Source organism: Electrona antarctica, assembly GCF_951216825.1.
Source record: "Electrona antarctica genome assembly, chromosome: 12".
Classification (NCBI taxonomy): Eukaryota; Metazoa; Chordata; class Actinopteri; order Myctophiformes; family Myctophidae; genus Electrona; species Electrona antarctica.
In genome coordinates, this window is record NC_136793.1 from 44,995,359 (window position 1) to 45,016,360 (window position 21,002).

The following is a 21,002-nucleotide window of genomic DNA, read 5'->3' on the forward strand; positions in this document are numbered from 1 at the left end:
AATGATAACACGCCAATGGCATAGTACTAGTCTATATATGGACACGGAGGAAGCCGGTCCACTTCATAGCATAAGAAAGATACAATGGTGGTACTTTACGAGCTTTCATATAAACCTCAACACGCCATGATAGATACAGTATTATGCTCAGCAAATCTTTCTCTGGGTAAATACAAGTCACTAAGAGATGATTTAATTCATCACACCCTGCTAGGCGTGTTTAGCTTCTACTTAACCCGCTCGGGGTCGGAGAACCCCTTCTGGTGTTTTAAGCATTACGTTATGCTTTAGTTATTGGAAAAATAGCAGATCTACAAGCTCTGCTATTTTTTTTTTTTTGGAAAATCTTGAAAATGCGGTGCAAATCTTTGAATATATATTCTTTCAGAGCGAACGTTTTTAACTCAAATCTTTGCTTCTGGGGGGGGGGGGGGGGGGTCCCTGGAACTACATATTTTCAAATGGGGGGGTCGGCGGACAAATTCAGATGATTCTGGGGGTGCTTGGCATGAACATGGTTGAGCACCACTGACATAGAAACAGGTTTTTAAGAAAACTGTTTGGATTTAGAAGCCTTTTTTTTCCTTTTTTTTCCGGCATCAGGTCTAAATGGGTTAATGTATCTGAGCTACCGAAACTGCTGAAAGACAGGAAACACGGCTATTAACCCATTTAGACCGGAGGCCGATGTTTACGCCTTCCAGAGTAATCTAGTAAGAGAGTGGTGACACGCTTTGATCTCGCCGCAAAGCGGGTGCCCATGGGCGATAGTTCCAAACATTGCTCCTATGGCTGGAACTATTCCATTGAGATAGAATGAGCACGTCCGCATTCCATTGTTGTTACAATGAGAGTCAACGGGAGTGTCATTACTCTCTTATTAGATTACTCCGACGCCTTCTAAATCCTATAATTTCTGAAAAACACATTTCACTATTTCATGTCAAGGACCCCCAAAATGATATGTATTCGGCCACCGACCCCCCCATCTGAAAATGTTTTGTACCAGCCAGGAACCAGGGACCAGGGACCCCCCTCCCCCCCCCCCCCCCCCCGGAAGCAAAGATTTTAGTTAAAAACATTCGCTGTGAAAGGATATATATTCAAAGATTTGCGCCACATTTTCACGATTTAAAAGAAAATAGCAGACCTACAAGCTCGTAGCGCGGCACTCGGTGCCGCGCTATGAGCTCGTAGATCTTCTATTTTTCAATAGCTAAATGATGACAGTACGCTTAAAACACCAAAAGGGGTTCCCGCCCCAAAATGTGGGTTAAAGTGGTTACTGTGTAAAAGCTAAAGGTGACACAGCTGCGTCCCAGGTCTTAATGGATTAGCGCAGGTGTAACCAAAGCCGCTCACATCACACACCACCACTACTACTAAGAAGGCACTTGAACGTGAACCACAAGCCTTCGGCGCTCAGCGGTATTATGATGTGAGCCAGGGAGCCGGATATGAATACCGTATACATCTGAGAGCCATTATTCCACTATACCTGAAAGGGATCTGGTTGAAGTAGAAACGTTTTTTCTTTTTTTCCTTTTTTTTTTAAAGAATAATTTGTCAGAGGTTACCTCAGTTGAGAACCGCATATCTGTACCATGTGTATCATTTTTTTTTTTTTTTGAACACTTTCTAACCATAATGTCATACTTATAAATAAGCCCATGGCACGTAACCTGCATGCGACGCCCTATGGTCTCGTACTGTAGACCTGCTACCTTTTTTTTAAGCGAACATTTTTGACAAAGATCTTGTATCCCTGCCGGAATACAATATTTTTAGATCACGGTCCGCAGCCAAAAACATAACATTTTGGGCTGCGTGGCATTGGTACGATCATCCCGTTAGTTCGACCATTACTAACCATTACTAACCCTTACTAACCCTATCTCTAATCCTAACCTAAACATAACCACAAGCACGGGAGCAGCGCATGTGCGCCAACCTTAATTCCGGTCGCCAACCTTAGCGCACGGTCGCCAACCTTAGCGCACGGTCGCCAACCTTAATGCATGGTCGAACAAACGGGAGGTCGAACCACGGGGCAGTCACCCAATTTTGGAGGTCCTTGACACTTAAAAGTTTGAACACTTACGACCCTAACGGGGTCCATTTGGTTCCATTTGTATACACTCTCAAAGTCACACACCCGTACGGGGCCATTTGGAACCGACTCAAGGACACTTTGAGACCCACTGGTGTAGCAGAGTGTTTTCAATAGAGCCTGACGACGCCAGGCCCAGGAAATAATTCCTAATGCATTTTCCTCATAGACATTTCAAAAATAATTTATTTAAAGACCTTTAAAGCGTCGTACAAAGCCAACTGGAGTTGTGACAAATCATGACAACAAACACAATTTTTTGGGGCCGAACAAATAATTAGAAATAAGAAGAAAACGGCAGGTTACGACACGTTTTTGTTGTTGTTTTTCTTCTTTGTAATTATTTGTTTGGTCCAAAATATTGTGTTTGTTGTCATGATTTGTCACAACTAGAGTTTGGCTTTGTACGACGCTTATAAGGTCTTTAAATAAATACTTTTTGAAATGTCTATGGGAGAAATGCATTTGGAATTATTTCCTGGGCCTGGCGTCGTCATGAAAGGGGGCGGGACTGCGACGCTCTATATAGAAGCACCCTAACTCTGTTTGACCAGAATGGAACGGAGCCTTCATTAGTATCATTGGTAACCCCTGTGAAGGAAGTATAGGGAAGTGGCCCGAGTTCTTTCCAAAATGGCGTGTACGTGTGCATAGAGGCCGTTCTGTTTGTTGGGCCAATTTCAGTCTATAGGAATATCAATATCATCCACATTACATTACACAATTTACTATAATAAGCCGCATGACGCAAGGAACCCCACACATTGGTTACAGCTGTTCACATCTTTTGGCATGGAGTCATTATTATAGAGAAGGCATTAAGGCCCTGTAAATGTAACGTATATGAGTGATGGTGTCTGTTTATGACACATGAGGGAGGGGGGAGGGAGGGGGAGGGGAGGTGTTTCTCATACATCACACTGGGTGGTTTTACCCCCAAGAAAAGGGAAAAAGGGAAGACCATGATATGATATAGTATTATCTCGTATCGGAGCCCTAGGGGCGCTGGCTGGCAAGCAGCACACCCCGTATCAGATGAGATGAGCAGCGACACCTGCAAGGCTGGTGGTCCCTGTTGTGCATCTACAGTTCCTGACGTGTGTGTGTGTGTGACGTGTGCGTGCGTGCGTGTGTATGTGTGTGGTTGGACGACATGCATGTGTCTTTGCCCCCCGCGTGTGCTGCTGCACAGAAAGATATGAACATAGAAACAACAAGCAAGACCACACCGCCAAAAAAAACAACAAAGCCAAACAAAAACCACAGGGACTCTGAAACGGAATTAAACGCCAAGGTGTTCAAGGTGGGTCTTAAAGGCGAGATTTAAAAGTCTCGATGGTGCATGCATGGGGGCCATGTTTGACATGATGGGAGTGGAGCTCGTTCCACAATTTGGGGGTTACGAGTCGACAGAAAAGGCTCGGTCACCTCTGGTCTTTAAACATGTCTTCTTTGTGACCTGGAGATTGACGTGGCCTGCAGACCACTCGAAGGGAGTTTAAACCATGAGATCAGAGAGATACTGAGGTGCCAGACCGTTCAGTGGTTTATAAACAAACAATAGAATCTTAAAATCTACTCTAAAAACGAACGGGGAGCCAGTGAAGAGAGGCGTGTTGGTGCGTGCGCGTGAGCGAGCGAGCGCCTGGGTCGTGTGTGTGTGTGTGTGTGTGTGCGTGCGTGCGTGCGTGCGTGCGTGCGTGCGTGCGTGCGTGCGTGTGTGTGTGTGCGCGTGTGTGTGAGTGTGTGTGTTTGGCATGTACATTTGACCACAGTCTGGAAGAGGCATTCCTTACCAAGGTGCTTAAGTACCAGCGTCTTAAGGATGCCATTATACAGCTTGGCTACAAATGTAAACCACTTTTGTTCATATTTGGAAGCCTCGGTAATGTCCATAAATCAGTCGTGAGGGGCCTGCAGATTGCAGGAATACCCAAGCCGAGAGCTGATCAGGCATCGGCAAAATTCTGTTCAGTGTCTACTCTGCGATAATTGCATGCGTGCGTGCGTGCGTGCATGTGGTTGTCCCCCACCCATTGTGGTGCATTTTCCCTGGCAGATGACGTTATATGTGTGTGTGTGTGTGTGTGTGTGTGCGTGCGTGCGTGCGTGCGTGCGTGCGTGCGTGCGTGCGTGCGTGCGTGCGTGCGTGCGTGCGTGGTTGTCCCCAACCCAGGGTGGTGCGTTTCCCCTGGCAGATGACGGAGGACAAGGTGCGCCGCGTGTTGCAGGAGGCTCTGCGCGTGTGGAGCGACGTCACGCCGCTCACCTTCACCGAGGTCCGCAGCGGCAAGGCCGACATCGTCATCGACTTCACGAGGTGAAGGAGATGTCTTAAGCTCTCTTTCTCTTTTTCTTCCCTCCCCCCGTTGTGTGCGAGCAAAGCTTTAGCGAAGCTTAGGCTAGCAGAATCAAGTCGAAGCAGAATCAAGTCAAACATATTTACGAGGTTTGATTCTCTAACAAAGAGCCTCGCCACAAAGCGCGTCGCAAGGAACAAAGGGCAGAAAGACAGATTAACAACAAGAGTTGAAAACAAGAAGGAACAAGTACATCATGAATCCAAAAATATGTTGATAGAGCTTACAGTATTTGTGGGTTCAGAGAGAGAGAGAGAGACAGTACCAACGAGAGAGGGAGAGAAATCTTGTCGGTATACGGTTGTGTGCGTGTGTGTGTGTGTGTGTGTGTGCGTGCGTGCGTGCGTGCGTGCGTGTGCACGTGCGTGTGCGCGTGTGTTTGAACGTAATGACAAACAGCGGAGACCATAATGGACCGACCAAGCGGTGTCATCTTCTTAAATCAATCAAGGAAATAACAACAAACAGCTGCGACGACATGACAAAGTCCTGCCGTCGTTCCTTTCCTCCCCTATTTGTTCATTTGAAGATCAAAGGGAGTGCAGCAAAGAGTTTGCGTTTAGCCCCAGACTTAGTAGTATGCAATAATAACCACATAACTTCACCCCCGAAATGAAAATATTTATATCAGTTACTCACCCCATGTTGCCTCGAACGCCTGGAGACATTCGGTTTTTTTCCTCTTCCTCCTCCTCCTCCTCCTCCTCCTCCTCCTCCTCCTCCTCCTCTTCTTCTCCTCCTCCTCCTCCTCCTCCTCCTCCTCCTCCTCCTCCTCCTCGCATGCCTCCCCGATGAACAAAGAACCGAGAGGAGGCTTGATGAATTGGGCGGCCGCGTCTAACGAGAAAAACAACACATCAAATTGATCAAAACATCCCGTTTTGTAAACCGTCACATAACTTACAGTAACAGTACAGTCCATGTATCCAGCTGCAAATGCTCTGCACTTCCAAAACAACATGCCGTCTATCGTGCCACTCGTGAACTCTTTAATGCATTTCCGTGTAAACAATTAGTCTCGCACCACAAACGAGTAGTGTGCATGTTTAGAACTCGCACATTCTCGCTCGCCGGGGAAGCAGTGCCAAAGGGGTAAAAACCAAAGCCCCCCCCCCAGAAAAAATACAATACAAGGCAGAAGGCACAGTGCTGCACAATTAATCGAAAAAAGATCGCACTCATTTCTACATTTTGAGCAAGAATGGTGCAGCACGAGTTGGCTGTCCAATTCATTTTAGTTACTCTTATGGGGGTTTTTTTTATACAAGAGAGAGACTTTACGAGAGGTTTAAAGGAGAATTCCATCCTAGAAGGCTTTCTTACATTTCTTACCTTTCTTTGTAGTCGTTACGTCCCCACCAAAGAGGTCCTGGTGTTTTTTTGTGCAAAAGCTCCTTATTGGCTATTTCCCCTACCATAAGCCCTCAATGAATTGCATTGAATGGGAATTGAATGGGGCTATGGGGTGTTGTGCTAATTCGCTTATTTCCATCGAAATAAGTAGTAAAGTTTGCCGCTTGGGATATTATTTACATTATGAAGAGAGGATATATACAAAAGAATAATAATTTTGAGCGATGGAAATAAGCGAATTAGCACAACACCCCATAGCCCCATTCAATTCAATGCAATTCATTTAGGGCTTATGGTAGGGAAAATAGCCAATAAGGAGCTTTTGCACAAAATAACACCTGGACCTCTTTGGTGGGGACGTAACAACTACAAAGAAAGGTAAGAAAGCCTTTTAGTATGGAATTCTCCTTTAAGTCAAGCCCTTTTATGTCTGTCTGTCTGTGTAAAGCCACAGTAGTTAATGGCTCCAGGTGCCACATTTTGAATGTAGTTAATGTTCAGCAACATACAGACTAAAATACAATAAATATCATCATGGAAGAAAATGAGAATTGTGTAAGAATCGTGATCTCAATTCTTGTGGATGAAAAAAAAAATAATAATAATCGAGATTCACATTTGCGCAAGAATCGTGCGGCGGCACTAAGTCAATAAAGGCAACACACGGACGGGGTGAATAACTTGATACAAACATCTTCATTCCGGGGGTGAAGTATTCCTTTAAGATATTTTTTGGAACACATAGGTACTGGCACGGGGACAGCCTTCCGTTTGACGGGCCCGGAGGTATCCTCGCCCACGCCTTCTTCCCCAACACACACAGGCAGGGCGACATCCACTTCGACTACGATGAGTCATGGACCGTCGGCAACAACATGGGTAAGCCTTTGGGCTTTTTTTTTAGAGACTATAATAAGTAAGTAAGTATAAAGTACAGGATCTGGCTGCCAAGTCTCATTGTTATAGTGACATGAGGCAAAGAGGTATTTGCTGATATCGTATTCTCTGCATTTGATATAATCTCCAAATATGTGTTTGTTTGTTTTTAAATCACACACCCGTGTGAAGTGAGGGGCGCTCTTATCATCATCATTTAATGTTGGTTTAGGTTTAGGGCACCAAACGTGACATCATATGGCAGCCACGTCTATGGACTTTTGTTTTTAAAATAGTTTTTATCCCACGATTTTGTAACCCATTTTTCACCCCTGTGTCAATTATCTAATGTGATCCTGGGCTCTACAGTACACCCTCCGCCAACCTTGGGAGAGCACCGGACTTGAACTCATGCTTCCTTCTATGCATGAGGAGTCCAGTTCCTTTCCCCTCCATCAGGCGCCCCGGCTGGCCAGGGGGAGGTAGTTTAGAGACCAGGATTACTGCATGTTTTTTGCATGTTGTTTTTTTGCATGTGAGGGTACCTACCTTAGGGGACAGGGGGAGAACATGTGAGGGTACCTACCCTAGGGGACAGGGGGAGAACATGTGAGGGTACCTACCCTAGGGGACACGGGGAGATCATGTGAGGGTACCTAGTACCTACCCTAGGGGACACGGGGAGAACATGTGAGGGTACCTACCTTAGGGGACAGGGGGAGAACATGCAAACTCCACACAGAAAGGCCCTTTCGCCATCCCCGCCTCGGGTATGGACATTGATGTGCTGGCGGCGTGTTTCCTCCTCTGCGTGGAGGAGGAAACACGCCGCCAGCACCCACAGCGTCCCGAGCGGGAATCGAACCCTCTAGTCTATGGACTTTTAATGTTTGTTTAGGTTTAGGGCACTAAACGTGACATCATATGGCAGCCAAAACTATGGACTTTTAATGTTTGTTCAGGGCACTAAACACGACGTCATGTGGAGGCCAAGTCTATATGTTTAACAATCATTTTACACTCTCAAGAGGAACTAATAAGGGTCCATTTGGTTACAAACTCTCCAATCATTTAGCTGGGGACCACCTGGAACCCCCTCAAGGACCACTGCTGCATGGTTCCCGGACCACTGGTTGAAAACCACTGCTCCATGTCCAAAGTGCGCTTAGTGAATTTATTTACCTCTACAACAAAAAAATGTTTTCGGCCTCAAAACAGGCGACGTACAACCTCACCTCCACCAGTCAGTCACCACACGACACTACGCGCCGGGACATGTCGTGACAGTTCTGTTGTTGTTGCAGATCGTTCACTCCCCCCCCCCCCCCCCTCCCCCTCCGCTCCCTCCGCCACCCCCCAGAACTAGGGATGCTATAGGGTTCAAGTTCAGGAGTGCTTAGAGCGCTCGTCTCTCACTTGTAAACAAACGGACTGCACCTGTGTGCAAGCGCAGCGACAGACGTCCCATAGCCTGAAGGGATGTCGACGACCCTCTGATTCGTTCACAAAACGGGGAACAGGCTTCCGTTTCAAGAACGAAACTTCAAAATAAAATGACAGAAAAAAATAGACATTGCAATACCGACTCTAAGCCATTAAAGGGGAAAACCACCCATTTTCAACATTTTACTATGTCATTAATATACCTTAGAGCTGTTGTGTGGAAATAATAAAAAAGTCCCCCCATTCTGTGTTTACTAGAACTGTAATTATGAAAAAAAAATTCAGACCTCTAGTTCTAGGAAACACAGAATGGGGGGACTTTTTTGTTATTTCCTCACAACAGCTCTAAGGTATATTAATGACATAGTAAAATGTTGAAAATGAGTGGAATGCCCCTTTAAGGACTGGAACGAACGAACGAACGCAAAAAATAGCAGATCTACAAGCTCATAGTGAGCTCTACTAGCTCATAGTGAGCTTGTAGATCTGCTATTTTTGAAAAGTCGTGAAAATGTGTGCAAATCTTTGAATATACTCCCGAATATAAGGCGACTCTGATTATGAGACGACTAGAACCCCATTTTTCAAGACTCATTTGTGGAAAAAGAACATTAAATGTCAAATAGTCTAGTCCCCGATTATTGCGAACGCAGTGATTGCGAACGCAGTGAGCACTAACTATAGAAGCTGGCCTAAACTGTCTGTCTGTCTGTGTGTGTGTCACGCTGTAACACCACCGGCCTGCCACCAGAGGGCGCAGCTGTATCACACACAAAACACACACACACACCCACACACACACACACACACACACACAAAAAACTTAAAAAGAAAAAACTTTAAAGAAAACTTAAAGAAAACTTGAAAAAAATAAAAAACACACACGCACACACATACACACACTAAAAAAAGACAACATAAAAAAAACTTTAAAAAGTGCGTAGTTCATTCTAATTGTTGTTATTGCAATTTACGAGCTGTGTTTGCTTCCCGCGTTCGCGTGTCTTACTTCTAATACAACCCCGTTTTTGGGGGGGGGTCGGCGGCCAAATACTGTAATGATAATCAAAATCCACAAAGTAACTAGGCCTAGTAACTAGGAATACTAAACTGGGAATACTAAAAGAATCACACTCGTGTGAAGTGAGGGTCACTCTTATCATCATACATCATTAGAATACATCATCATACACAGCGGTGCACACAAGTGGTGCGCCAGTGCGCATGCGTCGTCAAAACGTGAGAAAAAACGAGACAGGAATTTAGAGAATGCTGACAGACACCCAAAAGGCACTCAAATGTAGGTATGGAGCTCGTTAATTTTTTATTGATAACGAGCACCTTATCGAGCAGGCTTATCGAGCCGGGTTCTTATCGAGCCCACTATCGAGCATTTTCTATTATTTTGTGGAGACAATACATTCTGAACAGAACCAGTATCTTTTACTAGGGCCTTCAAATACAGTACTTTTCTAACAGACAGAAGGCAATTGACCTTTTTACCAATAAAATAATATTAAAGAAACTGTTAACTGGTTAATATATGTACCGCCACTTTAAAAGCGTAATTGTGTTTACCCGGACAGCGCTGGTTGGCATTTATTTCTTGATCGCCTCTTGTCTTGATTGCCACTATACCGCTATGAACAAGCTTGATAAGCCCAAAGCTTATTGATAACGGGTGCTCAATATCCCACCCCCACCCCCCACCCCCACCGCTGCTGTGCGCACCAAACTACATGGCCAGGTGCTCCTTTGAGTACTAGCCCAAAATAATAATGTGCACCCCTCATGTCATACATCACATTCCGCGCTCCAATCAAATCAAACCAAATGTGGTACGCACAGACACTGGGCATAGGATGGGGCTAGCCTAGCGCCCATCAAAAATACCTCAAAATTGTACTTAAAGGGGAAAACCATTTTCAACATTTTACTATGTCATTAATATACCTTAGAGCTGTATAATAAAAAAGTCCCCCCATTCTGTGTTTCCTAGAACTGTAATTATGAAAAAAAGACTTCAGACTTCTAGTTCTAGGAAACACAGAATGGGGGGACTTTTTATTATTTCCACACAACAGCTCTAAGGTATATTAATGACATAGTAAAATGTTGAAAATGAGTGGAATCCCCCTTTAAGTACAGTACTTGAGTAATGTAGGGAGTTTCAGGGGGTCCCCAGCTAAATTATATAGTTTAGAACCAAATGGACCCTTATGGGTCTACTCTGTAACTCTTGAGAGTGTACAAATGGAACCAAATGGACCCGTTCCAAGGACTGGGGGGGTCCTTGAAATTAAACAGGTTTGACTCAGAATCACTGCTAGAGCCGTAAAAAAAAAATCTTCTCTCATGGGTGGTCCCTGCAGGCATATCTTTTCAAATGGGGGTCCGCGGGCTTAATTGGTGTCAATTTGGGGGGTCCTTAATTGACATGAAAAAGTTTGGTGAAGCACTGACCATGTATCCTCTGACACGTGCACGTGCGTGCGTGTGTGTGTGTGTGCATCTCCTCCCATGCTGCTCCGACAACATGGTCATATACATACTATAGAGGGTATGCGCGTGACATCATCACCAAACCCGAAAGTTATGCAGGAACACCTACTGAGTGTCAAAAAACTACTTTCTGGCCTTGACAGCCCATACATCCATACAGAAAAGTCCTATCTGATTGCATTAAACGACATTGAACAATGTTAAACTCACTTTGCATGTTGCTTTGCCACTCGATGTGCCACTCGATGTGCCATTCACTTTAAGCATGCGCATACCCTCTATAGGCACAGACCTTCTGCAGGTGGCCGCCCACGAGTTTGGTCACGTGCTGGGCCTGCAGCACTCCAACGAGCCCGGAGCCGTCATGTCCGCCTACTACAGCTTCTCCTACCCGCTGGAGCTGAGCGACGACGACACGCAGGGCATCCAGCATCTGTACGGCAAGCGTCCGCAGGTCCTTCCCCCGCCGCCGCCGCCGCCCCCGCCCCCGCCCCCGCCCGTCAACCCCGAGACCAACGAGATCACCATCACGACGCCGGTATGAGACCTGACTATGGAACTAATACGAAAAATGTTCGGCGACTATACCTATTTTTCTTCCACTGGCTAAAACAAAATAAAAAACGAATCTATGATGACTTAAACTATATATAAGACTAAATGTATTGACAATTGTCAGCAAATAAAAACTAGGCTAAAATGTTAGGGGGGAACTAGTGGACAAGAGATCCAGTTTTATGCTAAGGTTGCATGCTGAAAATAGCAGATCTACAATCTCACAACGCGTTGCGCTGCGACGCGTTGTGAGCTTGTAGATCTGCTATTTTCAGCACGCAAACAAAGTGTAAAGTCTGCCATTACAACGACATCGAGGCCTGTCAAAACACATTTGAGTCGACTAAATCAACTGTAGATTTAGTCGACTAAAACTAGACTAACACCAACACATTCCGGGTGACTAAAATGTGACTAAAACTAAATGAGAATTATTCAAAAGACTATGAATAAAACTAAAATCTAAATTTACTGACAAAAACCACACTGGGTGAGACTACACCTACGATTCCATGCGCGGACAAAAGAAGCTGTCTTTTGCGGTTTTTTTAGACAGCTGGTGGATGGAAATGAAGCTTGGCCAGATTCCCTGGAAAAGCTTGCCCCGCAGTGGAGCTTCATTTCCATCCACCAGCTGTCTAAAAACCAAGGACTGTCTAAAGAGGACGAGACGCGAAGACCGTACGGGCGACACCATGTTGCTCCATGGTGCTCCATGAAGGAAAGAAACATGCGCAGTTGAGACCAGGAAGTTGTACATGCAAGGAAACATTTTCCTGTGGGGTTTTATGTGTGCAATATGTTTTTTTTTGTTAGTCAATGTCCATGTTCATGACCAAAAACCTGTCATGAAAATGTGGTCTCACTTCCTTCCTGGACTACAAAGTCACACCTCCATGCAGCCTCCCCCACTCACCACAAAGAGGGGAAGTGCACTAAAGCATTATGGGCATTGTAGGAATTCAGCAATCCAGTCAAACCCTAGTAGTCAAACACACATACTATTAACATTGAGTGACTGCAATACCAGCGGTATTGTTAACCCATTCTGGGCGGGAACCCCTGTATCTATTGAAAAATAGCAGATCTACAAGCTCGTAGCGCGGCACCGAGTGCAGCTTGTAGATCTGCTATTTTTGAAAAATCGTGAAAATGTGACGCAAATCTTTGAATATGCTTTTAGAGCAAACGTTTTTAACTCAAATCTTTGCTTCTGGGGGGGGGGGGGTCCCTGGAACAACATATTTTCAGATGGAGGTCGGCGGCCAAATACATATATTTTTTGGGGTCCTTGACATGAAAAGCTTTGAGAACCACTGATATAGAAACATGGGGTTTTTCAAAAAACTGTCAGGATTTAGACATTTGTAGAATCGTCCTCAGTTAATTAAAGGCACACCGCTGTACATAGACACAGCGGTGTGCACCACTCAAAAATGTGTGGAATGCATTCTGGAATTAGCAGCAAAGAGTTTAAGACAGTATGATCAGCATGTGTAGCTTTAAGGGCCTTGCAAACGTGAAGCGAGGAACGCAGGCGTTGCAGCCTGGATCAACACAGGTCTCCTCCAGGTCTGTTGAAGAGGGGCGCAACAACGCATAAGCATAAAAAAGAAAAGCTAAACAGAATCCAGGTCTGTGAGCTTGTAGATCTGCTATTTTCAATAGATTTTGTACACATTTTGAACTTGTGAAATGGGACATTCTGCAATATGAGTACTTTTGGTACATTTTGATGCCGATACTTTTGTACTTTTACTCAAGAACATTTTCAATTCCCGTACTTTTACTTGTAACGAAGTAGTTGTAAATTGCAGTATTGGTACTTTTACTTAAGTAAAACAATTGAGTACTTTTTCCACCACTGCTGAAATGGAAGCAAACGCCAGGCAAAGCACCCCAACATTCACCGGTGTTCGGGAAGTGAACAAAGTGCTCTTGTCTCGTTTTCCTAGCCCGACGCCTGCCAGACGGACTTTGATGCCGTGTCTATGATCCGAGGGGAGCTGTTCTTCTTCAAGGCGGGCTATGTGTGGCGTATCCGGGACGGGCACCTTGAGCGGGGCTACCCGGCGCTGGCGAGCCGTCACTGGAGGGGGATTCCAGACAACATCGATGCCGCCTTTGAAGACCAGTCAGGGAATATCTGGTTCTTTCAAGGTGGGGGCGGCGGCTGGAGGAGATGCTATACCCTCTCTTGCTTGTTATGTGGTTTACTGGCTGAACGTTAAGGGAGGGATGAGAGCGCCTCGGGACATCTAACACAACAGGATAAACATAACAAAGTCAAACATCTTATAATCCTTGTAGCCGAGGATAACTATTTTAAAGAATGTTAATTACCAGGCTTTAAAGTAAACACCATGGGCTTTGGATTCGTGACATGTAAGTCTTTCATGTAAATATTTCAATCACGCCAATCATGTCAGTGGCGTGCACAGACATTTAGAGGGGCAGGTGCTCAAGTGAAAAAGAGGGCACCTTGTGGCAGCGCGTGGAACTGGCCGGTTTGCCCTAATAGTGTGAGATTTATAGTTTTTGGGGCATAAATGATATATTAGAAGCTTTTTTTTATATCAAGAATTGATCAATGTCACCATGCATCCACTGTCCACTTTTTTTCCTTTTTTTTTTAAGGGCACATTGCTGTCCAGAGGGCAAGGGCAGGTGGTGCTCTAGCACCCCCTAGTGTCTATCTGTGCACGGCTTACTGATGTTTGTTTGATCCTCCTTGCTAGAGGATGAGTGGGGTTTACGGTTGGCAATATTGCCAATCTCAACGCAATTTACTACATTGAATTTGCCGTGATTGGCTAGACTTTTTGACTCTCAATATATTGTGGTAAACTCCAGCCATCTGGTATGCAAGACATACCAGATGGCTTTATAAACATGGCTAAAGTAGGGCTCCAGTTAGCCCACTGCTTCCGTGCTGTTTGCACGCAACAAGAATATGCCTCCTCCTCCACCGAAGAAGAAGAGATTAGTCCAAAGGAAACGTTTTAGTTTCGCTACTAGTAAATGTGTCTGATTAAGTCTAAAACTCTCATATATAATTACAGTTGGGTGCCACCGATATTGTCCCTTATCATTTGACCCATTTAGGGCAGGCCTGACCTCAAAATTTTAAAAAATCCTTCTAAATCCTCCAGTTTTCTGAAATAAATATTTTCACGATTTTTCAAAAATAGCAGACCTACAAGCTCGTAGCGCGCCACTCGGTGGCACGCTATGAGCTTGTAGATCTGCTATGTTTCAATAGCTAAATTATAACAATGTTTAAAACACCAAAAGGGGTTCCCGCCCAAAATGGGTTTAACTGTCCTTTTGCGCAGATCACGCAAACCTCAGCAAAAAGAAAAGGACAATATCGATGGCCTCCAACTGTATGACTACTGGGCTGTTCTGTGCCCATTGCGCACATGTAGGCGTGCGCGTGCATGTCTGGGGCGTCATTACAATGCCGTACCGCGGGGACGGAAAATCACCATTACTGCTCGCAATTTATGCTGTTGGAGCCAGTTCTGATGTCTTCTATGTTAATCTGAGGTATATTCCGGTGTTGATTCTCCTCCTCGTTGCTAGGTGAGAACTACTGGGTGTTTGACGCCGAGAGACAGATCAAGGGTCCGGAGTCCATCAGGAGCCTGGGCCTCTCGGTCAGCCACATCCAGGCGTCCCTCCGCTGGGGTCAGGACAGCAACTACAACACCTACTTCTTCAAGTCGGGAAGCTACTGGAAGTTCAGTCCGCGGGAGAACCGCGTCGACTCCGTCTACCCTCGCAGGATGCAGGACTGGGCCGGCATTCCCGACGACGTCGACGCCGCCTTCAAAGACATATATGGTAAGTTCTCTTAACTCTGTGTGGGATATTATGCTTCTAATAAACAAGGAGGAAAGAGCGTAGAGATGAAACCAAATGGAACCCGCTCTCTCAAGAGTTAAAGATCTACAATCCATTTGTTTACCAACTCTTCCATCATTTAGCTGTGGACCACATGGAACCCCCTCTAGGACCACTGGTGGTCCCCGGACCACTGGCTGAGAACCACTGGCCTAATTGCAATTCACTCTTCGCTAAGTCCCACCCAAGCCCGTTCTTGGCCAATACCACGTTAGCGACGGTTACTATGTTAGGATCCTGGTCACGCTTTCAATGCTGGTCAAAATGTTTCAGCAGTGTCAATAAATATATTTGCTGTACAGCATGTGTGGACCTCAGAAAGATGGTTTGTTTTCTTACCTTGTTATGAGCAAACTAGTCCATTCCATGAATCAGTTTATGACATCAGGAAAACTCGTTTTATTTTCGTCTTTTGATAGATTTATAAAGTAACTATTTTGGTGTGAAGCGGTTCTGGTGTTCCCAACTCTCGTTTGTAAACAAGTCGCCATGCTGTTTGAGATGCACCCAGCTGCAGTCCCAGACATTTCTCCTAAAGTGTCTCCCTCAAACACGTCCAAAATTGTGTATGGTGTTTGCGACAAGTGGACGAGATCAAATACATTTGTTTAATGTTTACATCCAACGGCCTGAGACCGAGACTACTTCAGAAGTGGGTGTACAGATTTGGACCAATCAGATCGTTTTGTAGGCAAACCGGAACTTCTTACCACACAAACTTGTCAGGGTTGCCAGGTCTGCTTATTTCCCGCTACTTTTGGCTTAAGGCTAATAATTAGTGTATGTAATACATTACCAAAACATGAATTATCAGACATATGCCTACATAGTATTTATAATGATAAATGCATACAATCTTTTTATTATGATTATATATGGTCATATTATTGTGTTTGTTTTGGCTTGTTTTTCTTGATTTGGCTTTAAGAGTTGGCTTGTTTTTGGAGGTGGGTTGGCTTATTTCTCTCACACAATGTGGCAACACTGAAGTCAAAACAAAAACAAGACAACCTTGACATTTTTTATTAAAAATATAACCGCATGAGTTTAAACGGTCAGAATCAGCTTAGTGTTCTAAAAGAGTGACTTTGAGAGCTGTTTCCCCGTTACAATGGAAGTCAATGAGAGCCTATTTTTATTTCTAATATGTACTATTAAACTGCACAACAGAGCGAAATAATTCATGGAATGGACTAGTTTGCTCACAACAAGGTAAGAAAACAAACCCTCTTTCTGAGGTCCACACATGCTGTACAGCAAATATATTTATTGACACTGCTTAAACATTTTGACCAGCATTGAAAGCGTGACCAGGATCCTAACATAGTAACCGTCGCTAACGTGGCATTGGCCAAGAACGGGCTTGGGTGGGACTTAGCGAAGAGCTAATTATTTGAGATAGTTGCAATTAGTTTTGCATATTGTTTCCATGTTGAAAAATGTCCACACATTTTAAATCCAATTAATTGTGTGTCAGCTTAAAATTGGAATCGTTGATACATTGTATTGTAGTATCAAATATAAGTATTACACAATTATTTAAGATGTTTATTGACAGTACGGGTGCGTTTGGAAATTCGCACTGAGCGCACTGGTGTGCCCTCTTCTCGTTCGTTTATTCAGTGCACTCGGTGCGTTGTCGTTCGTAAATCTGGTGCGCTGCGCCTCGGGCGTGCTGAGTGCCCGCACTGACCGGCCTCACCAGGCTTTCCACCTCGGAGGAAAGCCTGGTCTCTGTTCCAAAAGTGCCGTAGGCTATGATCCGGTCGGGAGCGGATGATATCGTCATGTCATGTTGTAGTATTGTTTTGTAGTCATCAGGCTGGAACAAACGGAACTTCCTTTTCCCTCAAACCGGAAGAATAACAATAAAAGCTCTCGTAGCCGCTAGCTTTTATTGAGAAAAATCGGTTTGAGGGAAAAGGAAGTTCCGGAAGATTGCTGACTACAAAGCAATACTACAACATGACGTAGCGATATCAACCGACCGGTTCATGAACCCGAAATGGAATGGTGCCCAGGCTAAGGCAACCCATGCTCATGAAGTTGGGGTTGTTCAGTGTGATTGCGTCTCGAGCACTCCCCGCCGCGGGGACGAAAGCTAAGCTAGCAAGGCAAGCATTTAGTACACCACCATACATCATTTACCTTGGCCCATGTTTTAACTGGTTAAAATGGCCAGTTTTAACTGGTGCACTCTGTGACGTGACCAAAAAAAACTCATTCCGGCCGGGCATATCTGAATACTACCCCATATTAGCGGCCAGGAATGTAACACTTAACTGTGTACTCTCTCTCTCTCTCTCTCTCTCTCTCTCTCTCTGTCTCTCTCTCATCAGGCTACGCTCACTTCATCCGCGGAAGGCAATACTGGAAGTTTGATCCCGTCAACATGAACTCACTAGAAGGCTACCCCCGCTACGTCGGAATGGACTTCTTCGGCTGCAGAAATGTGTGAATAATAATAGCGGCAGCACAGCCGCCGCCGCGGTGAATTTGAAACGAAGCGGTCTCGGTGCTTTGTGGCACAACACAGGACCTTTCATAATAGTGTACTTCATCCTGTGGAGGCAGGGGGGGGGGGGGGGGGGGGGGGGTTGGGGAGGGGGGGGTCAGATGAATGACGTTGACGGTTTTCTCCTTGTACTGAACTGAAATACTGATCAAATCAATTACACCTTCTTTCTCAGGAAAACTTAATTGATGATGTCTCCTCAGAGTTGGCACTTCATGTGCAGCTATATATTCATATTTATTTTTGCACATTGTTGTCTCTGGCGCCCCCTTGTCCTGATGTCGTGCACCGCGCGCGTCCTTCCTACCTCCTTTCGGTGGAGTGGGGGGGGGGGGGGGAATGATTTGGTTGATTGGGGTCGGTTGAGTCGGTTGGAAGATTGATTTAGTAATTCACAGACTGAAGCGCAATAGAACGTGTCATCCTTATGGAATCTTTCCATTTTAACTGTTAGTTTACTGTGTCATCGTGGATGTATTGTGTCTATAGGGCAGTGGTTCTCAAAGTGGGTGCCGTGGCACCCTAGGCCAGGGTGACGTGACGCAAGTCAAGTCAGGGGGTGCCTCAGAAATACCTTGAAAATATTTGGGAATTCATCAGTGTCACTTCAGTTTGACCACTTAGACCCACTATAGACTTGGCAAGACCTCCTCGCCAAAAGATAGCCGATCTACAAGCTCGCAATGCGTCGCAACGTGACGCATTGTGAGCTTGTAGATCGGTTAAACTCCAAGCATGTTCAATACAATAGAAAACACTGTGTGTGTGGACCTGCTGGGTACAAGAGGATCATTTAGTAATTTACTATAAGGCTTTAGTATTAAGTATTATTAAATGATCCTCTTGTACCGAGCGGATCTACAGTGTGCGGGAGTATTTTAAAATAGAAATTTAACGGGGGCCAAGTATTAACATTTATTTTCAGTCGGTCCTAAATGGAAACAAATATTCTCTCCAGTTTTCCTTGTGACATACTGTATACTGTATACTTTTGGGGGAGAGATTTACATATTTACGTACCGTTAATATGACAAAAGGTGCTATAAAGGTAACGATGTAATCCAAAATCCAAACCCACGGCACCCCCGTGGAGTTTGGAAAAAGTTATTTTCAGGGGTGCCCTGAGACATTTTAGAGCCACTGATACTAGGGCAGTGGTTCCCAAAGTGGGGTCCCGTGACCCCCAGGGGTCCTTGAGGGAGTTCCAGGGGGTTCCCCCAGCGAAATGATAGTTTGGTTCCATTTGTGCACTCTCAGAGTTAAATTAACTTTGATTTTACAATATAAATCGGGAGTCCCAAATATACAAAAGCCATTAAATGGGGGTCCATAGCCTATAATGCATGTCAAACTGGAGGTCTTTGAAATGAAACGGGTTGAGAGTCACTGCTAGAGCCGTACAAATCTTCTCTTATGGGGGTCCCTCCCTGGCATATCTTTTTTTTAAATGGGGGTCCGCGGGATCATTTGTGTCAATTTGGGGGTCCTTGACATGAAAACGTTTGGGAACCGCTGAGCCAGATGCAGGGAAACGAGCGCTGTATGTGTGCTGCTGACAAAGCTCTAGGGCGCCATCTACAGCATGTCAACGTGTAACTGCAGGAGAGTTGACATGATGTGTTGACATTGTTTTGTTCTCATCCCAATGATGAAGGTCTTTCAAAAACCGATTACATGGTGCTCTGTTCAGCTCTCTCATTATTATTAAGGATTCTTCAGGAAGAGCAACTACTGTATAGATTCATTACTACTAGACCCTCCAGAAAGAAATCATTAAAATCATTGAATTTACGATGAAATATGCAGGTTTTTATGTGATTATATCCTGTGAAATTGCGGGAATTTGCAAAATAAGCGGAAAAATGACAAATGCAAAATATGCGAAAAGGTGCGGGATATGCGGAAAGTTGTGAAATATGCGAAAAGAAAGACGCAACATACGTGGGATTTTCTGTCTGCGTGACTATATTGCTGCGCCCTTTTTGAAATAAATTGACGCCTTCATAATCTGCGCGGTAGCATAAATAAACATGTTTCTGGAGGGTCTATAGACATTACCTGTCCCTGATATCGCCATACATCATTGCCTATCACATTCATGAAATATACCTTAACAAGAATACCATACTATGTGGTGATCTCAGCACTTAAAAAAAAAGAATACAGAGGGTGTGAATCCTCTCAGCACAGAGACAGATATGATGACGTTTGCCAGTGCTGGACACTGACACTTCATTTCATTATTCATCCAGTGTTTTATTATTATTATTATTATTATTATAGGTCTGTTATTAGTCTGTGTGTTGTTGTAGTTGTGTTGTTGGTTTTTCTTCATTTACCGATCACTGAACTCTTGACTAGAGTGAAAACCTTTGTATTTATAACTAAGGACGACCATTTAGGCAAACACGTCTTGTACATAACAGGTATTTGAGTTTTTTTCTTTTTCTACTCATAATATGTAGCCTACAGCCTGTAAATTGACATGTATGAATTATTGTGTATTATAATTATAATTTTTTCCCCCTTTCTAATAAAAGCCCTAACCTCATACTCCGCTGCTGTTGCTGTCTGTCTATATAGTGTGTACCAAAATCTCCTGGAGGGGGCGTCAACATATGTGTCACGTGGTAGCGGCCGTCATACTTGTTGGCTTGTCTGGTTTGTTTACATTGAGCGACTATCCAGTGTGCTTGTATTCGTTCTTTTTTTAAACTGACCTCACAATGGTGCAGACTTGCTCAGTAAATAAGTGCCACAGCAGGTCAAGTCGAGGGAATGAGCCAGAAAACGGAATTAGATTTTCAGCTTTCCAGCATGGCTTTCCAGCGGTGGCCGAACGGTTTGCGGAGCGGTCTTGATACCGGAAGGTCGCCAGTTCGTATCTCCGGACCGGCACGTTAAAATGACCACCGCTGAAGTGCCCTTGAGCAAGGCATTGAACCACTACCATGAAATGTTCTATGAGCAGGGCCTGGCTGTAAACAAGTATCTGATGCTTAGTCCAGTTACCCTGGGTAAATATAGTAACTTTGCTTTGCTTTGCTTTACAGCATCAAGAAACCCAGATTGACGAGTTTACAAAAAGACGTAGAATGGCTTGGATCTCGGCTGTACGGCGCACGGGCGCAGAGACATAACGTTCAACAAAGTATCTAAGCAAGCACAGCCTGTTTGTTCACAACATTTTCCTTGTCCTTGTAATGTATTTGGGCCCGATGTTCTTTCTACCCATCCTGGGGCCCGTTTCACGAAACTTGGATTAACTAATCCAGGATTTAAGACAAAACCAGGCTTGTTAAATCCTGGTCTGTTTTGTGAGGGTAGATACCCTCACAAAAACATGCCGTAATCCTGGTCTCTAAACTACCTCCCCCTGGCC

General features: G+C 44.7%; 1 protein-coding gene across 1 annotated transcript in view; it reads left to right on the forward strand.

Annotated features, from left to right (window-relative positions):
• mmp11a (matrix metallopeptidase 11a) overlaps positions 1-17,686 on the forward strand; it is a 33,937-nt gene extending 16,251 nt beyond the window's left edge. The window contains exons 3-8 of the mRNA XM_079515856.1: positions 4,287-4,430; positions 6,569-6,702; positions 10,929-11,182; positions 13,155-13,359; positions 14,785-15,045; positions 17,445-17,686. Coding sequence (XP_079371982.1) covers positions 4,287-4,430; positions 6,569-6,702; positions 10,929-11,182; positions 13,155-13,359; positions 14,785-15,045; positions 17,445-17,563 — 1,117 coding nt within the window. The 3' untranslated portion in view covers positions 17,564-17,686. The remainder of the gene's footprint in view (positions 1-4,286; positions 4,431-6,568; positions 6,703-10,928; positions 11,183-13,154; positions 13,360-14,784; positions 15,046-17,444) is intronic.
• The last annotated feature ends 3,316 nt before the right edge of the window (positions 17,687-21,002 follow it).